The sequence below is a fragment of the Meriones unguiculatus genome, chromosome X (genome assembly GCF_030254825.1).
Source record: "Meriones unguiculatus strain TT.TT164.6M chromosome X, Bangor_MerUng_6.1, whole genome shotgun sequence".
Classification (NCBI taxonomy): Eukaryota; Metazoa; Chordata; class Mammalia; order Rodentia; family Muridae; genus Meriones; species Meriones unguiculatus.
In genome coordinates this window covers 38,061,671-38,078,595 of record NC_083369.1, presented here as the reverse complement: position 1 = coordinate 38,078,595, position 16,925 = coordinate 38,061,671, and the positions used below count along the sequence as shown (strand labels likewise).

General features: G+C 43.5%; 2 protein-coding genes across 4 annotated transcripts in view; one reads left to right on the top strand and one right to left on the bottom strand.

Annotated features, from left to right (window-relative positions):
- Ribc1 (RIB43A domain with coiled-coils 1) overlaps positions 1-12,515 on the top strand; it is a 30,910-nt gene extending 18,395 nt beyond the window's left edge. Inside the window, exons 1-7 of one of the 3 annotated variants that reach the window (XM_021627600.2) lie at positions 32-219; positions 7,226-7,342; positions 9,082-9,163; positions 9,363-9,704; positions 11,131-11,249; positions 11,673-12,067; positions 12,179-12,515. In XM_021627600.2, coding sequence (XP_021483275.1) covers positions 7,226-7,342; positions 9,082-9,163; positions 9,363-9,704; positions 11,131-11,249; positions 11,673-12,067; positions 12,179-12,260 — 1,137 coding nt within the window. In that variant the 5' untranslated portion in view covers positions 32-219 and the 3' untranslated portion in view covers positions 12,261-12,515. Of the gene's footprint in view, positions 1-31; positions 220-6,213; positions 6,647-7,225; positions 7,343-9,081; positions 9,164-9,362; positions 9,705-11,130; positions 11,250-11,672; positions 12,068-12,178 lie in introns of those variants that run through there. The other 2 variants (XM_060375255.1, XM_060375254.1) reach the window with 2 other exon arrangements.
- Positions 12,516-12,559: 44 nt separating this feature from the next.
- Positions 12,560-15,167, bottom strand: Hsd17b10 (hydroxysteroid 17-beta dehydrogenase 10). The gene is made up of 6 exons (XM_021627597.2): positions 15,061-15,167; positions 14,539-14,703; positions 13,479-13,643; positions 13,219-13,347; positions 13,028-13,136; positions 12,560-12,860 (listed from the first exon to the last, which is right to left on the bottom strand). Exons 1-6 carry the CDS (start codon positions 15,085-15,087, stop codon positions 12,670-12,672), a joined length of 786 nt encoding a protein of 261 aa, XP_021483272.1. The 5' UTR covers positions 15,088-15,167; the 3' UTR covers positions 12,560-12,669.
- Between the last annotated feature and the right edge of the window lie 1,758 nt (positions 15,168-16,925).

Here is a 16,925-nt window from a genome sequence, read left to right as displayed (position 1 = left end):
GGCTTCCGGTGCCAGAAGGAGGTCACTTCCGCCTGAAATTGAGCTTTTGTTGATTTGTTGCCAGGCTCGAATGTATGCCGAGCGTTTGGATCCCTCCCCCAACTAAGCTGGTGAAGCGATAGTGCCCGGGAGGACTCTGATCTCTTTGTGGGGGAAATCAGCGAAGGCAGGCGGGGCCCGAGCCCATGTTTGCTGAGACAAGTCAGACGTCAAAGCAAGGTTCTGCCTTTCCGGCCCCCCAGTGCGAGTGGGAGGCGGGCACGGGGCTGTGGTTAGTAGTCTAGCCAGCCTGGAGCCAGCCTGGGGCCAGCCTCAAAGGATTCAGTCGGGAATTGGAAGGCGTCCTCGGAGGGATGGGCAGTGTAGACTGGAAGGAGGGATTGTAGGGAAGATTTAGGTGAGGTGAGACTGGAGTGTGAAAGGATGAGGGTAATCCTAGACAACGGAGATACAAATTGGGGAAAGCTGGGTTCTGAGATACTGCCCCTGCCACCTGCCTATCTCTTTATTTCTCTAAGTAGAATCTAAAGAACTGCTATTGTAAATCCAAGAGCTAACTTGGATCCAATCCATTTAAGAGCTTCAAAGTTGGAGTTCTGTACCAAGAAAGGTATCTTATGTGAATACCAGGGGTCCGGGTCCTTAAGTGAATGCTCCAGTTCTGTCCTTTTTCCTTTCTCCTTGCTATATCAGTTCCCACTGCTTCTTACCTCTATGACACTTTCCCTTTATCCCCGTCTTCCTCTTCACTCTCTTCTCCCTTGTCTACCTCTCTCGTTGGCTTCTCTGTTTCCATTCTTTATACCCTGCCCTTCTCCGTTCATTTTTCAGCCCCTTTTCTTCATCCTTTCATCTCTCTTCTGTCACCTTATATCTGCTCATTAATAAGTCATGATTTTAGCAGTCCAGGGTGTCTCCCGAATCGTCCCTCTTTAGTGACCTTATATTGTTGTGACAACAGATTGACTTTATAGGCTGGGGTTACCACCATGTTCAGAGTTAGATCTGGAAAGGGGTTTGGTGGGTTCCACAGCCATTCCTGTAACCTTTTTTTTTTCTTTTCTTTTTTTTCTGTGATAGGATATCTCTGTGTAGCTCTGGCTGTTGTGGAACTCTGTAAACCAGGCTGCCCTTGAACTCGGAGATCCACCTGCCTCTGCCTTCCTTGTGCTGGGATCAAAGACATGCGCAACCACTGCTTGGCTCTGTAACTAATTTTTTAAGATTCGTGTGTGTGTGTGTGTGTGTGTGTGTGTGTGTGTCACGCACACCACAGACACAAGGCATCAGATCTCGCAGAGCAGGATTTACAGATGGTTATGAACCACCTGATGTGGATACTGAAAGAACTCTGGTACCATGAAAGAGCAGAAAGTGTTCTTAAGCACCGTGCCATCTCTCCAGTACTATTCCTGTAATTATTTTTAAATAATGTCTAAAAGCTGGGAAGAATCCTAAAGAATTTAGGAAAGTGAAAAAGCTCAGTTGATAGAATCTGATATGGAAGCCAAAAATGAAGCTGTTTTGGGAAAACAGTCACAGTTATCACGAGGGAATAAAATAACCAAGAGCCAGCAACCTCATATAATTTTTTAAATTAGTATTTAATTTTCAAAGATGAGATGGAGCTTGGGAGAAAATTAAACTGGAGCCCTATCTCCAAATATATACAAAATGCAGTTTCAAATGGTAAAGGCAAAACTTTAGGGATCATAGAAGAATATATAGAAGAATAACTATGAATTTAGAATAGGAAGATATTTTGTTTCAGTGTTTTGTTGCTGTTTGGTTGGTTGAGTTTTAATATTTCTTATTATTTTTGGGGGTGAGGCAGGGTCTCTACATTGCCCTAGCTGTCCTGGAGTAAACTATGTAGACCAGACTGACCCCAAACTCAGAGATTCACCTGCCTCTCCTCCCAAGTGCTGAGATTAAAGGTATGTGCCATCACACCTTGCCATTTTAAAATTGTTCTTTTATACATTCATATATGTACCAATGAATATGGGTCATATCCACCCTCCAACATCTGCCCTCTAAACCTCCATCATATCCCACACATTTTGGTAAATCACTGAGTCCAAGTGGTACTGCCCACATGTGCATTGTATGGATCTTCAGAAAAATTCACTCTTCCTCAGCAGGCATCAACTTCTAATAGCTCTTCAGTTGGGGATAGAGCCTCATGAGCTCCTCACCCATCCATGCTGGAAGGTTCACTGGCTTGCTCTTGTACAGGTCTCCTGAAGGTAACCACAGCTGCTGTGAATTCATGAGTGCACGGCCCTGTCATTTTAAAAAGCAGTATTGCATTGTAATCCTTCCCCTCCTCCAGCTCTTTACATTCTTTCAACTCCTTCTAATATAATGGCTGCTGAACTTTGGAGTAGTAATGATAAATGTCTCATTTAGGGCTGAGCACTCAACAGTCACTTATTCTCAACAGTTTGAGCACTTACGGGTCTGAATAAACTTGCCTACAGGAAAAAGAAGCTTCTCAGATCACAGTTGAGAGCAGCACTAAACTATGAGTATAAATACAAACATTTAGAAGGCAGTTTGACAAAAATGACCATTTAGAAAAACAGGAGTAATAGGGGCTGACGGCCTATGACCTCCTCAGACATGGACTTTTGGCCAGATTTATGGTGCCAGACATAAATTCCCTTTTGTGGACCAGGTCTCAAATCCAATCAGAGAATGGTTGGTTACACCCTTGTAATAGTCATGCCACTATTGCACCAGTGGGCACTGGAAAATTGGTATTGCATTTTGCAAGGTCCACTGCTGGATAAGGTGCCTTTTCTACCCTAGTGACCCAGGTAGCACCTCCTGGAACTATGAAAGCCAGCATGAAGATAATTGCCTTATCAGTTCCAGATTAATTTGTCTATGCCAAGCCACTAAAGTGTGTAATATCTTTAGCAGCTTTTACCATCTAGTTATGGTGAACAACCAAGAAAAATAGGTTTTCTAAAATTATGTTTTAGGTGTCTCTGGTAACAATCTTAACTGATAATTTAGCACTGAGATTTTTATTTTAATAACTCATCTCTCCTGGGAACAGCATTAGCCAACCATGATGATTGCTTTTTAGTTTGGTTTTTGTTTTGTTTTTTAAAACAGGGCCTCTGTAGTCCAGAATGGCCAAGAACCTAATATTTAGACCGGACTGGCCTCCAATTTTTAACAGTCTCCTACCTCAGCCTCCCAACTGCTGGGATTAGGGTTTAAAGCATCATACTTTGCAAGAAATTTCTTAAATAACTAGACACACTTCATTTGGAGAAAAAAGATGAGTGAATGTGACAAATTTACATTACCAAATTCACCATTAAGATGTGAAATGAGGGCTCAGGGATTAGAAATACTTGCTGGGTGGTGGTGGTGCATGCGTTTAATCCCAATACTGTGGCAGCAGAGGCAGACAAATCTCTTGAGTTCAAAACCAGCCTGGTTTACAGAAAGTATTAGGACAATCAGGACTACACAGAGAAACTCTCTCTTGGAAAAAAATGATAAATATTTAAGGAGATAGACTTACCCTAATTTGAACATTACATAGAATATTATCTGTTGAATCATAATACCCCATAAATATATAAAATTTTGTTTCATATATCCACTAAAAATAAAAATTTAAATTCAAAACATCCCTCAAATGAACACAAGATGAATGGGAACTTCATAAAGTAATAAAGTGGTTGAACACATGAAAAGGTGTGAAACCTCATTAACAATGAAGAAAATTTCTATTAAAATCAGTAATTATGGACTAATGAGATGGCTCATCAGGTACAGGCATTTATAACCATGCCTGGCCTGAGTTTGATCTCTGGATTCCATATGGTAGAAGGGGAGAGCCAACTCCTGCAAGTTGTCCTCAAACCACAAGTGCACTGTGATGTAAGTATTCACACACACACATGCTGTTTTATGGACTTTTGTGTGTGCATGTAAGTCAGAGAACAACTTTTAGAAGTGAGTTCTTTTTCCCCATGTGGGGCAAAGGTTCTCTCCTACAACTAGGATCCAGAGGATGGAAATTTTAAGGCCTAGTAGCAAGCACCTTTTACCTACTGAGCTACCTCACTGGCCCCTTTATGACTTTAGTATTTTATTTTACCCAATGTATCCCAGTTTATTACTCAATAGTTACACAGGGCTATAGATAAACTCAGTCTCTATCTTTCAACAAGTATTGGTTGAGAAGCTATATTAGTTTGATATTACTGCTATAACAAGTCATTCCAAAATTAACAATGAAAAATTATTTTCATCCAGTTCTAGAAAGCAGAAATCCAAAATAGGTCTCAGTGGACTAGGGATCTAAACTCAGGTCCTCATGCTTGCCTAAGAAGCACTTTACCCAGTGAGCCATCTCCCTATTCTCAGAAACATTCTTTAACTCAGCCTTTACAGCACCTTTTTTTGTCTTTTTAGATTTGAGTCTAGCTTTTAATGATGAGCCCTTTCTCCAGCCCTCCCTCTTCTTTTAAAATAGCCCTACTCAAAACCTCTATCCTTGTCCTTTTGGTAGACTTCAGTGGTCTCCACGTTGGCCTTCTGGCTTCCTCTTTTGTTTCCTGTTGCCCACTCATCACACAAACAAGCAGCTTTCTTTTCTGAAATAAAATTTCCTCTTTGGTAGGCTGGAGAGATGGCTCAGTGGTTAAGGGCACTGATTGCTCCTCCAAAAGACACAGGTTCAATTCCCAACACCTAAAATGACAGCTCACAACTGTCTGTAACCCTGAGATCTGACACCTTCTCGCTGACACACATGCATGCAAAACACGTGTACATAAAATAAAAATAGATTTTAAACAGGACTGTTTAAAATTTTTTCCCATTATAGCTAAGTGTGGTGGGACACACCTGTAATCCCAGTACTCTGAGAGGCAGAGGCAGGCAGATCTCTAAATTTGAGGCCAGCCTGGTCTACAAAGTGAGTCCAGGACAGCCAAGGCTACACAGAGAAATGCAGTCTCAAAAAAAGCAAAAACAAAAAAATCCCTTTATTTTATTACTTATTATCTAGTAAGATAATTGGCCCATGTTCCACCATATCTTGGGAAGCACAGTTTTGACACATAAATGGTGGAAGGAGGTTGCAAATATAAGTCTCATTATTTCTCTTGTCTCACCTGCTTGAAATCCTCTACTAGCTTCTTACTACACTGAGATGTAAACTCATACTTGGGTTTTTTGTGGAGCCAGTTTATAAACAAACTTTTTATTGCATTTTATTTAGAGGGGAGGGGAACATGAGCATACACATGTGGAGATCAGAGGACAACTTGTAGGAGTTGGTTCTCTTTCTACCATGTGGGTCCAGGTATCAAACAGAGATTGTCAGGTTTATTGACAAATTCTTTTACCCATTGAGCCATCTCACCAGCCCATGACCAGTAAGACTGGTTCTTACTCTGTAGTTGAAGAGGACCTTGAACTTCTGACCTTCCTGCTTCCGCCAAGTGCTGAGATTATAGGCATGCAGTACTCAGTTCAGGTTTAGGTGGTGCTATGGATTGTACCCAGGGCTTCATGTTAGACAAGCACCTTATCAACTGAGCCACACTCCCAGGCCCATTACCACAGGCTTTTAAGAGCCAGTCCCTACACACCTTTTCAATTTGTCTCATGCCACTGTCTCCCTTGGTAACAATGCTCCAGGCACACTGGTCTCTTTACGTACTCCAACTCTTATAAGCTATAACTAATAACTTTTGTCATGGTGAAATTATTGACACATTTTATATATATATAAAATCTCCCATATGTAAGTTTGGAAGCCTGAGAAAGCAATGAACCAACTCAAAGTCATTATAGTTGAAAGCTTAGTATGTGAAAGACTGGTAAAGTATTACAACTTCAAGCGAGCCTGAGTGACACAGTGAAATCCTGTTATATATATACATATGTGTGTGTGTGTATATATAAAACCTCAACATAGAGAAATAATTGGTCCCATTGAAGTGTCTTGTCTCTTTTCAAACTACTCCCCACAAGGCAAAATCTATGATGGTTCTCTCTGTAAGTTATATACTGTATCCATAAGAATCTATGAATAACATTTTTTAAAGTTTCCTTGTTTTAGATTACAGTCTTACTATGTAGCTTAGACTGGCCTCTAACTCATGGTCATCCTACCCTGACCTTTTGAGTTGTAAGGGAGTTGGACCTTAGCTTTTAAACACTAGGAAGACATTTGCTGTAAATCTGCTTACAAAGACTTTTTTTATTTTATTAGTTGAGAATTTTGTACATTGTGTTTTGATCATATTCACCTCCCCCAACCCTTCCCAGATTTAGCCCTTTCCCTTCCCATCCAACTTTATGTGCTCTTTTTTTCCACCCATCAAGTCCAATTTGTGCTGACAATATATTATTTGATTTGTGGCCTTCTGCTAGAACATGGTCAACTCAAGAGTGAACTTCCAGAGCATAGTGGCACACACCTTTAATCCCAGCAATCAGGAAGCAGAGGCAGACAGATCTCCAAATTCGAGGTCAGCCTGGACAACAGGCTACACAGAGAAATCCTGTCATGAAAAACAAAAATAAAAAAGGGGGCTCTATACTCGTAAAGAAAACTGACTCTCCCCTCCCAACAGCTATCAGTTGCTAACAGCTTTCACTACAGGTAGGACTTTGTGTTCCCTGCTTTCGTCTCTGCATGCTGCATGGTCTGGCTTGAGCTTTCACAAGTTTGTGCCTACTGTCAAAATCTCTGTGAGTTCTTATGTGTAGCTGCCCCTGCTATGTCCGGAAGATACTATTTCCCCTGTATTCATCCACCACCTCTGACAAGTCTTTCCATCCTTCTTCTGCAATGATCACTTGAGCCTTCGGAGGAGGGGGTGTGAAAAAGAGGTCCCATTTAGGGTTGAGCATTCTGCAGTCTGTTTTTCTCTGCTTGCAAAGGCTTTAACCTCAGGAGTGCAATGGTCAGACTTGCTTTTAGAAAGATCCCCATGGTAGTCAGGGCAAAGAGGATTAACACTGGAGTAACAGAGGCCATCAAAGATTCTGGAAACATTGCCTGACATTAGACTGAAGCTTGACTTGGTGTAGAGACAGCAGATTGAAGATACAGATATGAAATATCACAAAGTAATCTGGATCATAGCTAGTGACATGTTATAAGGGAGAAAGAACTGAAGGTATGGTATAGCAAAGGACAGTCAGCATAAATGAGCCATTCCACTTCTTATTGCTCCAGATGTATAAGTTAGACCTCTCGGCAGATTCCAAGGAAATGGCAGCCATTGAGGCTAGAAGAAATCGAGAAAGGGAACGACAACGTCGATTCTTCAATGTGCGGAACCGAGTCATGGGGGTGAGTGGGTAATGGAAATCACTTTACAAGACTGGGTTGCTTCCCCATTATGCCTAGAAAGGAATGTGGCAGTGCATTATAACCCTTCTGGATTCAAGCAGGCTGTAGGACTGGAAAGGAAGGGGCTAGGGAACTAAAGCTCATATGCCTGGGCAGGGCTTCTGAAGAGAGATGGAATTGTGAAGAGACAGCTGGGTCTTCTCTGGTTAGCTCTTACTCTGATTCTTGAGAATCAATGTGGGTATAAAACATATTTGATATCACATAAACCTAAGGTATTTCTGCAAGGCTAAATATGATATTGTTATATTGGTTACTTTTCTTGTTAATAGACAAAATATCTAACAAACACAAGGAAGGAAGGGTTTCGTTTCTTTTTCTTTTGGCTCAGTTTGAGCATATAGTCCATTATTGGAGAGGAATAATAGGAGGTGGCTGGTCACTTTGCACTCAATTAGCAAACAGAATTCAGTTCACTTTCTCTTTTTTATTCAGTCCAAGACCCTAGTTCATGGTATGGCACTGCCCACAGTTAGGGGAGGTTTTCCCACTTAAAGTAGACATGTCCAGAGGTTTCAATCCTAAGTGATTCTAGATGCTATCAAGCTGACAATATTTTATGTATTTTTATTTATTTAGGAGGGTCATGTGGTACCACAGTGCATGCATGCTACAGTGTGAATGTGGAGGTCAAAAGACAACTCCTTTCCACCATGTGGCTCTCTGGTGTCAAGCTGTTTTCAGGCCTGAACCACTGAACCATCTTACCAAACCATGTTGGCTATAAAACCTTCACAGAACCAAGCTGAGGAATAGAGGCTGAAGGGATGTTTATTCTTCCTCAAACTATATGCCCTTTCATACTATTTTGAAATGTTTTAAATGAATTATAATGAAAGAGAAAACACTGATAGCTTTAAGAAACAAACAAAAAAGGATTGCTGAGTGCATGGGTAGAGAAAGGACCTAGAGAAGACACCATACTTGCGTTCAAAGCCAGGTTTGCTAATATGTATATGGCATTATGACACATAACCTACGTTATCCTCCTCTGTGAAGTGAGACCAAAAAAAAAAAAAAAAAAAAAGCATTGAGATGTCAACTTTGAAAAATCAGAGCATACTACCTGACCACAAGCAAACTGAAGTTTGGAGGTCTGACTGAGATCTCAGTTGCAAGAATGTCCTTCGGACTTGCTATGTACTAAGAACTATGTTGAACTGTGGGGAATACAATGATAGCCAAGGCCTATCTTCTCCCCTGGAATAGCTCACAGTGGAGGCAACACTAGAAAGGCAGTACAATGTAGCCAGTCAATACAAGGTGGCCATTGTCAATACATTGTGGTTCTAGATTTGGGGGGGGGGGGGTTGAACCTTCCTGAACAAGTCTTAAAGGGTAAAGTGAAGCTTGGGTAAAGGAAGGAAAGTCTGTTTCATGGGGAGGCAACAGTTGGAGCAAAGGCTGTGAGTTTAAGACGAGCAAAAAGCTTGAAGTACAGTTCCTAAAATTAATGTGAGAGGGGGCAGGAAAAGGAGACACAGAGATAATAGGAAGAAGAAACTGCTAGACCAGAGGTGTTTACAAGCTTTTCTCAGGGGTTAGAGCTTTACCCAGTATGTCCTGAAGAGCTATAGGAGGACTTTGTAAGGGAATCATTTCTAAACAGTGTCTGTTGGCATACTCAATGTATGATGCTGAGACCCCACTCTGATTTAGCTCCTTTCTTTGAAGTTCAGGTGGATGTGGAAGCCCTGAACTACCAGGTGGAGGAACGAAAGCTCCGGGAGGCAACAGAGCGAAGCAAAGATGTGGCTTATGGTAAACACTCAAGGCTGGGGCAAAACAAAGGTATAAACCATCGAGAATGGGCTGAAGTTGGGCAGATCTGCCTCTGAATAGAGCCTAAATCTCTGAGGGGTGATAAGACAAACCAGAAGACCTTGGGAGCAGAGGCGTAGGGACAGAGGTTGACTGGGCTCTGTTCTGGGTGTCTTTATGTCTTGTCAATCCCTCCTAGGTACCAAGCATGCTCAGTATGATCTGGTAGCACAGATGATAGAAAAGGAAGAGGCAGAGCGAGCATACCGATTGTCCAAGAAAGTACAGGATTTTCGGGAGCAAAGGCAGCAATTTAAGAATGGACATGAATTTGACTTCTGGGACCCAAACCAACGCCCGGAGGTTCCAGTCCCTTATTTTGAAAATGAAACATATTTTGGCCCAGCCAACATGCAGTACTTTTCTGGAGAGGCCCTGGAGAGGGCCTCATGCTTAAGAATACAGCAGGAACAGCTCAGATACAACCTGGAAAAACAGCTACGGGAGCAACAGGCAGCCAGAGAAGAGGAGGCACGAGCAGGTAAATAGCATAGTAGGGACTTCATCTGATCTGGAGACAACACTGCGTGAGGAGGTAGTTTACCCACACAGCTAAAGCAGAAAGGTTAGTCTATACAAGCCCTGACTTCCTTCAGCAACAGATACTGAAGCCATTATTCATGATTTCTTGGCATTTACCTGGGGGAAGCATTTTACAGTTCTACTTAACTTTCTGCTTTAGGTTAACTGTTTTTCTTTCTGTTTTCTTTCTTGCTATGTACATGCAGCCCAGGCGAGGCTTGAACTCACCTCAGCCTCCTGAACACAGTATTCAGGAGCTCAGTTTCTTCATCCTTAAAATAGAGACTATAATCCACATCACATAGAATAGCAACTATTACTATGACAGTTTGTGGCCACATCTTCCTTTTACACTAGAGAAAATCTTTCCAGGGCAAGAACCATGTCTTTCTACTCACACTTCACCTTCCAACCACCAGTGTCTGACGTGGCCTAACAGTGAGGCCAGTGTATGGCTTGATTGGAGGAAAAAAATTAGTAGCTTTGCTTATGATGTGGCCACGGCTGACATGCCATTTTTCCCTTAATCTCTGTACTTCGACTTTTACAGTAGTAGTAGTAGTCATTGTTTTGGTACTATGGCTAGAACCCAAGGCTTCATATATTCTAAGCACATACTCCTACCACTGAGCCATTTCTTCAGCATCTGAAACTGTTACTGTGCTTATATACATCTCTGCCTTTGGTCTCAGCAGGTTATAGTCTAATTATCTATTTGATCTGTCTCTCCCACCAGAGAGGGAAGTTTGTTTTTTTGTTTTTGTTTTTCTGGTGGTAGGTGTTGCGACTGGGTCTCATGGAATACAGACTGACTTTGAACTTACCTCCATCTCCCTAGAGCTGGAATTATAGACATACACCACCACATTGGACTAGGCAGGGAGTTCTTTGAGACGGGATCTGATTCTGTGGTACCTTTTTTTTTAATTATTTATTTATTTATTTATTTTGCATATGAGTGTGCTCTATCTGTAGATCATTTGCATGACAGAAGAGGGCATCAGATTCCAGTATAGATGGTTGTGAGCCACCATGTGGATGCTGGGAATTGAACTCAGGACCTCTGGAAGAACAGACAGTGCTCTTAACCTCTGAGCCATCTCTCCAGCCCCCTGTGGTACCTTTTGAACCCAACAAATAACCTTAAGACTGAGGCTTAGAGAAATGAAATTATTTACTTAAAACCACACTGCTCAAAGGTAGCAGAGCTACACTGTCACCCAAGCTGTTGTGCTTTAGCTACCCTTGACCCCTTCCATATCACTGGAACTTTGCCACTCAAATATATACATACACAAATACGAAGTATGTCAAACAAATAGCTAGTGAGTGAATGGAGACTAGTACAGGGAAATATAGTGTCCTGGCTGTATTTCTCCATGTAGTTCTGCTTAGTAACCAGCTGCGCCTTGCTGTGGACACACGAGCTGCTGAAATGGCCAGGCTGGAAGAGTCCTGTCGAGCAGCTATAAGGACTGCTATGGCCAATGCCAACAAAGCCCAGGTATGCTCTGAACCATCCAGTGTAGTTCCTGAACAATGTCCTGGGGAACTTTAGCCACATCTTCCTCCTTACACCCCATTTCAAACCAGCACAAGCATTCTCATCTATCCAAGGACTCCCCTTCCACCTAAGATCCTATGAAAGTGTAAGTCACCTCTCTCCCTACCTCCAGATACAGGTTGACCTAAGAACAGGTATTGACCATTTATCCCCGACCTCTCAAACTAAGAAGGCCTTCCTAAGTGCAGAGAAATTCCCTGGCCATTCTCACCCCCTCTATCACTGCCTTAGGTTCATTAAAAAAAAAAAAAATCCATGTTATGTTTCTCCCTTCTCTCTGAGATGAGTAGGGCTGTATTTTCCCTACTCTTTCAAGTGAGTTTCCTAAGACTTACATTTGCTTCCATTTGGGGGTCCTACCAGGCAGCCAAGCAGGCCCTGCAGCAGCGCCGTGAACAGCAGCAGCAACAGGTGGCCAACCTCAGGGAGATCAAGAAACAAATCACCAGTGATCTACTGACTGAGAATCCTCAAGCTGCCCAACGCCCCCAGGCTCCGCACCGGGTCCTGCCCTATTGCTGGAAGGGCATGACTGCAGAGCAGCGAGCTGCCATCAGGAAAACCCAAGAAGCACAAAGGCAGGAGAAAAAGGAACAACGCCAAGCCGAAAAGTCCTTGGAAGCTGAGTGGGGAAAACAAACCAAACGCTTGGCTGAAGCAGCACTGGAGCTGGAACAACAGGAGAAGGAATTGTGTGCGGAATTTCGAAGGGGGCTAGGCTCCTTCAACCAGGAGTTAGCTAAGGAACAGCAAGCCCGGTGAGTTCTAAAGTATAGCAATGGGGAAGGCGGGCAGGGTTAGGGTGGGGAGGAATGACAAAGACCAGGGAGAAGAAAAACATACCACCTGAGGCCTTTCAATTTTTACAGGCAAAATTATCTGAATTCACTCATCTACACCAATCAACCTTCCAACCATTATTACCTACAGTTCAACAACAGCAGCCGCTGAACTCAGGATGGTCACATCCATCCTCACCTGTCAGTTTCACAAGTTGCTGGCAGTCAGAAAGAAAATGCTACATATCCCCACTCTAGTCTCTCCCGATCAGGAGGGAACTAAGCCCAAACCTTTCTACCCAAGGTAATAAAAGTTATTCACTGCAATGAACGATGTGTTGTGACAGTATACAAAAAGTGTGAGATACCACCTTTCCCACTGCACACTGGGGTGCTTATGTATCCCACCTCAAAGCCTTCACTTTCCTCCCCATGTTAGTTCCCCTAGCACACAAGAGTGCTCACAACCTGTAAGTTTGAGAATTTATTAGGCACAGAGGGTGACTGGAACAGAGTTACAAAATGGCTGCTAGATTTCCTTCAAGCTGGAAAGGAGCCAATGTTTTTCCTGCCTTCACCCTTTAAGGCTGCATTCGAATGGCCCCATCCAGCCGGATGACCTCTCCATTCAAGAACGGGTTCTCGATTATGGTCTGTACCAGATGAGCGTATTCAGTGGGGTCACCTAGTCGGCTGGGAAAGGGTACCTGGGTGGCCAAGAAGTTGCGCACTTTCTCTGGAAGGGTGGTAAGCAGTGGGGTGGCAAACAAACCTAGACAAGAGCACCAGAATCAAAGGTTTGTTCTTATTTTCATAGCTCCTTGGTTCTTCCTCACTTTGATGCTAAGCTTGCTATGTTTATGTAGCGGATCCCTTCTCTGATCTGCCTATAGATCCCACCCAATTCTAGGTATGGCAAAAGAGAAGAGAAATGTCTACCTGGAGCAATTGTCATCACACGGATGCCAACGGGAGCCAGATCACGAGCAATGGGGAGTGTCATGCCCACTATGCCCCCTTTGGATGCAGAGTATGCAGCTTGTCCAACCTGGAAAAAACTCAGAGTGGAGATCATATGTGGGAGAGCCCCAAAAGTCATTCAAGCTAAGAGCTTTGCTATGTCCACATACCTGGCCTTCAAAGGCAGCCACACTGGCAGTGTTAATGATAACTCCACGTTGGCCTCCCTCATCTGGGTCATTTTGGACCATCTCACTAGCAACTAGGCGGATCACATTGAAAGTGCCAACGAGATTCACCTGGAGGATGGATGGAACCAGGATGTAGGATCTAAGGCAGAGGCTGCCTTTTGATTCTTTATAAGCTTTGGGAGTACCCACAGCCACACACAACCCTTATTCCTATCCCTTGAAATCTGCCAAGGCCTTACATTGAGAACCCGCTGGAAGTCCTCCAAGCTATGGACCTGTTTCTTCTTTTGGTTGTATGTCTTATTGGCCACAGCAATACCTGCGCAGTTGACAGCCACATCTACACGGCCAAACTTTTCTTTTGTTAGCGTCAAAGCTGCTTGTACTTCCTTCTCAGAGGTCACCTTGAAAGGAAGAAATGAAGGAAAGTTATTCATTTCCTAGCATACACACTCCCCTAAACTTTGAAAGGAGAGAAGGCCCAGTTCTTAGGTGGGAACAGATCTGTGTGAACAAAAGGGAGGCCAAGAAAGAGTTGTGATAAAAACAGGTGACCAATCGGGTGAAAGGGAAAATGGTAAGTACTATAAAAAAGTATTGCAAAACATTTTCAAGTATGTACTCGATTCACATTACCCTGGTTATTCTTAGTTGATATAGATTAGGGTACTATACAACCCTGTTTTGTTTTTTCTCTTTTGAAAGTACTGATGATTAAGCCTATGCCCCCCCACCAAAACACACACACACACACACACATACACACTAGCTAGGAAAGAATTGTACTATTGAGCTGTATTCCAATACAATCCTGTTTTGAGAATTACAGGAGCATGAACTAGCTTTTTGAAAATCCCTACCTGCTGAGTTCAAGTTTTTCAATTCTTTAAATGTAAAATCACTGAGCAAGATATGCATTCCAACTTGTACAAATTTTCTCCAGAAAATTCCAGTGTGTCCAATCCTCATTCCCATTATGTTGAGCCCCAGCTTTAGCATTCTTATTGCAGGTGCTCACACACTGCTCAAGGATGCAGGTCAAAAGATAAAAGGAGATGGATTTACCACTGTTACATGTATTTGTATGTGTGTGCAAGCATGTTTTCATGTGTGGAGGTTAGTTAGCTCTTTCCTCATATCATGTTGGCCTGGGGATCAAACTCAGGTTGATATGGACAGCATCAAGCACCTTTATCCACTAAGCCATCTGACTAACCCCAGACACACTGTTCTTAAGGGAGGAAGCCTCCCCCACCCCCGAAGTTTCCTCAAGCACACTCTGGGAGAATCAGGACTCACGTTCGCTGGGGCAAACATGCAGCTGTCTCCTAACTTCTTGGCTTGGGCTTCACCCCCTGTGTTAGGTAGGTCCAGAAGAACAGCTCTGGCCCCTTGTCCCACCAGTCTTTCGGCTGTGGCCAGGCCAAGGCCCGAGGTTCCTCCAGTTATTACTGCTACCAGGCCCTGTGAAGAGGGACAAAGTGAACTGCCACTGTCCAGAGCACCCTCCACCCTTTCATTTGCCAGTTCTACAATTCTGCAAAGACGTGGAGACGGTCAGTGCCCTAAACGCTTGCTCTCTTCACTGATGAAACCTGAGGGGGGGGGGGGGTCGTGTCTCATCCTAGGCATGGTTTTTCTTGTGACTCATACACAGTTGAACACTGATGGTCACCTTTTGAGCCCAAAACCCAACCGCTACAAAACCAGGCACAAATAAGCAGGACCCTCTTCTCCAGGCACCGATCCCTCCTCTCTAGTTCCTGCCCGCGCAGTTCTGGCCTGCATAAAAACAAACGTTAGAGGCACACAGCGGTCTACCTTCACGCTCCGACACGCCGCAGCCATCTTGCAACAGTCTTGCCACCGGAAGAGGGCGTTTTAGTGCCTTTTGCACATGCGCTCGCTGATTGGCCGATACAGAGCCGCCTACTGGGTGGGACAACAGTCTTGAGAGCGGAGAGCCGCTACGGCTCAGCGGGTTGGGGGGAGGGGATAGAGGCGTGGCCTGCTGTGCCCGGGAAAAGTCAAGGTTCCAGGTTAAGGAGCATTTCCTTTGTAGAAGAAGCCTAGTGGTACCTGCACAGTTTCACCATCCCCTCCTCCCATTCTCTAGCTGACCATTTGGCAAACAGCCAGCTCCACAAGCGGAAGACAGGGCAGAGATAGAAGCTTAGTCCCTTCAGAAACTGAGCCCTGATGTTTAAAAACTCAGGTCTCTGGTCATTCTAGAATAGCTTTCTGCAATGTCTCAGGATCTTGAGGCTGGACATCTAACCTGTCTTCCATCCATATTTTTCCTCAACCCACAGTCTTCGTGCCCACAACTCTCAGCCTACACTTTCTGCCTTTAACTGCATTATGTTCTTTCTATGTTAAGTATTGTCCCATCCACTTGCCTGTCAGGGAACACTTCTCTCAAGGACTCCTGGTTGTTCATAGCCAGTACACCTATATAGATTTCCACTAATTTATCAAACCATTTAGCACCAAATTCACAATCTTTACTTTTTAATCTCCCTCTCTCTCTCTCTGTTTCTCTGTCTGTCTCTCTGTGGTGTGTGTGTGTGTGTGTGTGTGTGTGTGTGTACTGGGTAGAGGAAGGGCATCTGTAGGGTTGTTTTTCTCTTTCCATCATGTGGGTTCTGGGAGTCAGACAGAGATCAGTTAGCATTCCAGAGGCAGAAACAGGATAAATGTAGGAAATCTGAGGCCATTGTGGTCAACATAGCTAATTGACTATGAGTAGGAGTAGGCTACACGGTGAGACACTGTCTCAAAAAGAAAAGGAAGGGGGGCAGTTCTGCTAGGAGGACTGCATTCTAAAAGAAAAAAAAAGGGAGCATTCTTCACTGACCTAATATATTTACTTAAGCTACAGTGTCCTCTTTTGTGTTCATTTTTGTATTTTTTATTAATTTATTTTCTTATATATTACATTCCAACAGAAGTTTTCCCTCTCTGCCTCCACCCCCACCCCACTTCCTCCACCCCATCCATTCCTCCTCCATTTCCCTTCAGAAAAAGAGCAGGCCTTCCAGGGATATCAACCAAACATAACATATCAAGTTGCAATAAGATTAAGCAACTCTCCTCATATTAAGACTAGACAAGGCAACCAAATAGGAGGACAAGGGTCCCAAAAGCAGGAAAAAGTTTCAGAAACAGTTCCCACTCACTCTGTTAAGAGTCTCATAAGAACACCATCCTACACAACTATAAAATATATACAGAGGACCTAGGTTAGACCCATGCAGCCTCCCTGATTGTTGGTTCAGTCTCAGTGAACCCCTGTGAGTCCAGATTTTTTGTTCTGTGGGTTTTCTTGTGATATACTTGAACCCTCTGGCTCCTATAATCTTTCCTTCCCCTTTTCAACAGGATTTCCCAAACTCCACCTAATGTTTGGCTGTGGATCTCTGCATCTGTTTCCATCAGTTGCTGGATAAAGCCTCTCTGATGACAACTGGGTTAGGCACCAATCAATAAGTATAGCAGAATATCATTAGGCATCATTTCATTGACTTTTTTTGCCACTTGTGTTTGGTTCTATTCTAGGTCTCTAGGTCATCCGGACTCTGGTTTCTGGCCTTCCAGTCAGTGTCAGGGGTGGACTCCCTTTAATGGCACGGGTCTAAAGATCAACTAGTCATCGGTTAGCCAATCCCGCAATTTCTGTGCCACCT

Excerpts from the sequence above, each read along its gene's own strand:
- Hsd17b10 (XM_021627597.2), bottom strand. The coding sequence starts at position 15,087 with ATGGCTGCGGCGTGTCGGAGCGTGAAG. Across the intron at positions 13,644-14,538 it reads GCATGTTTGCCCCAGCGAAC|GTGACCTCTGAGAAGGAAGT; the intron begins GTGAGTCCTGAT and ends CTTCCTTTCAAG. Across the intron at positions 13,348-13,478 it reads ACTTCCAGCGGGTTCTCAAT|GTGAATCTCGTTGGCACTTT; the intron begins GTAAGGCCTTGG and ends TCCATCCTCCAG.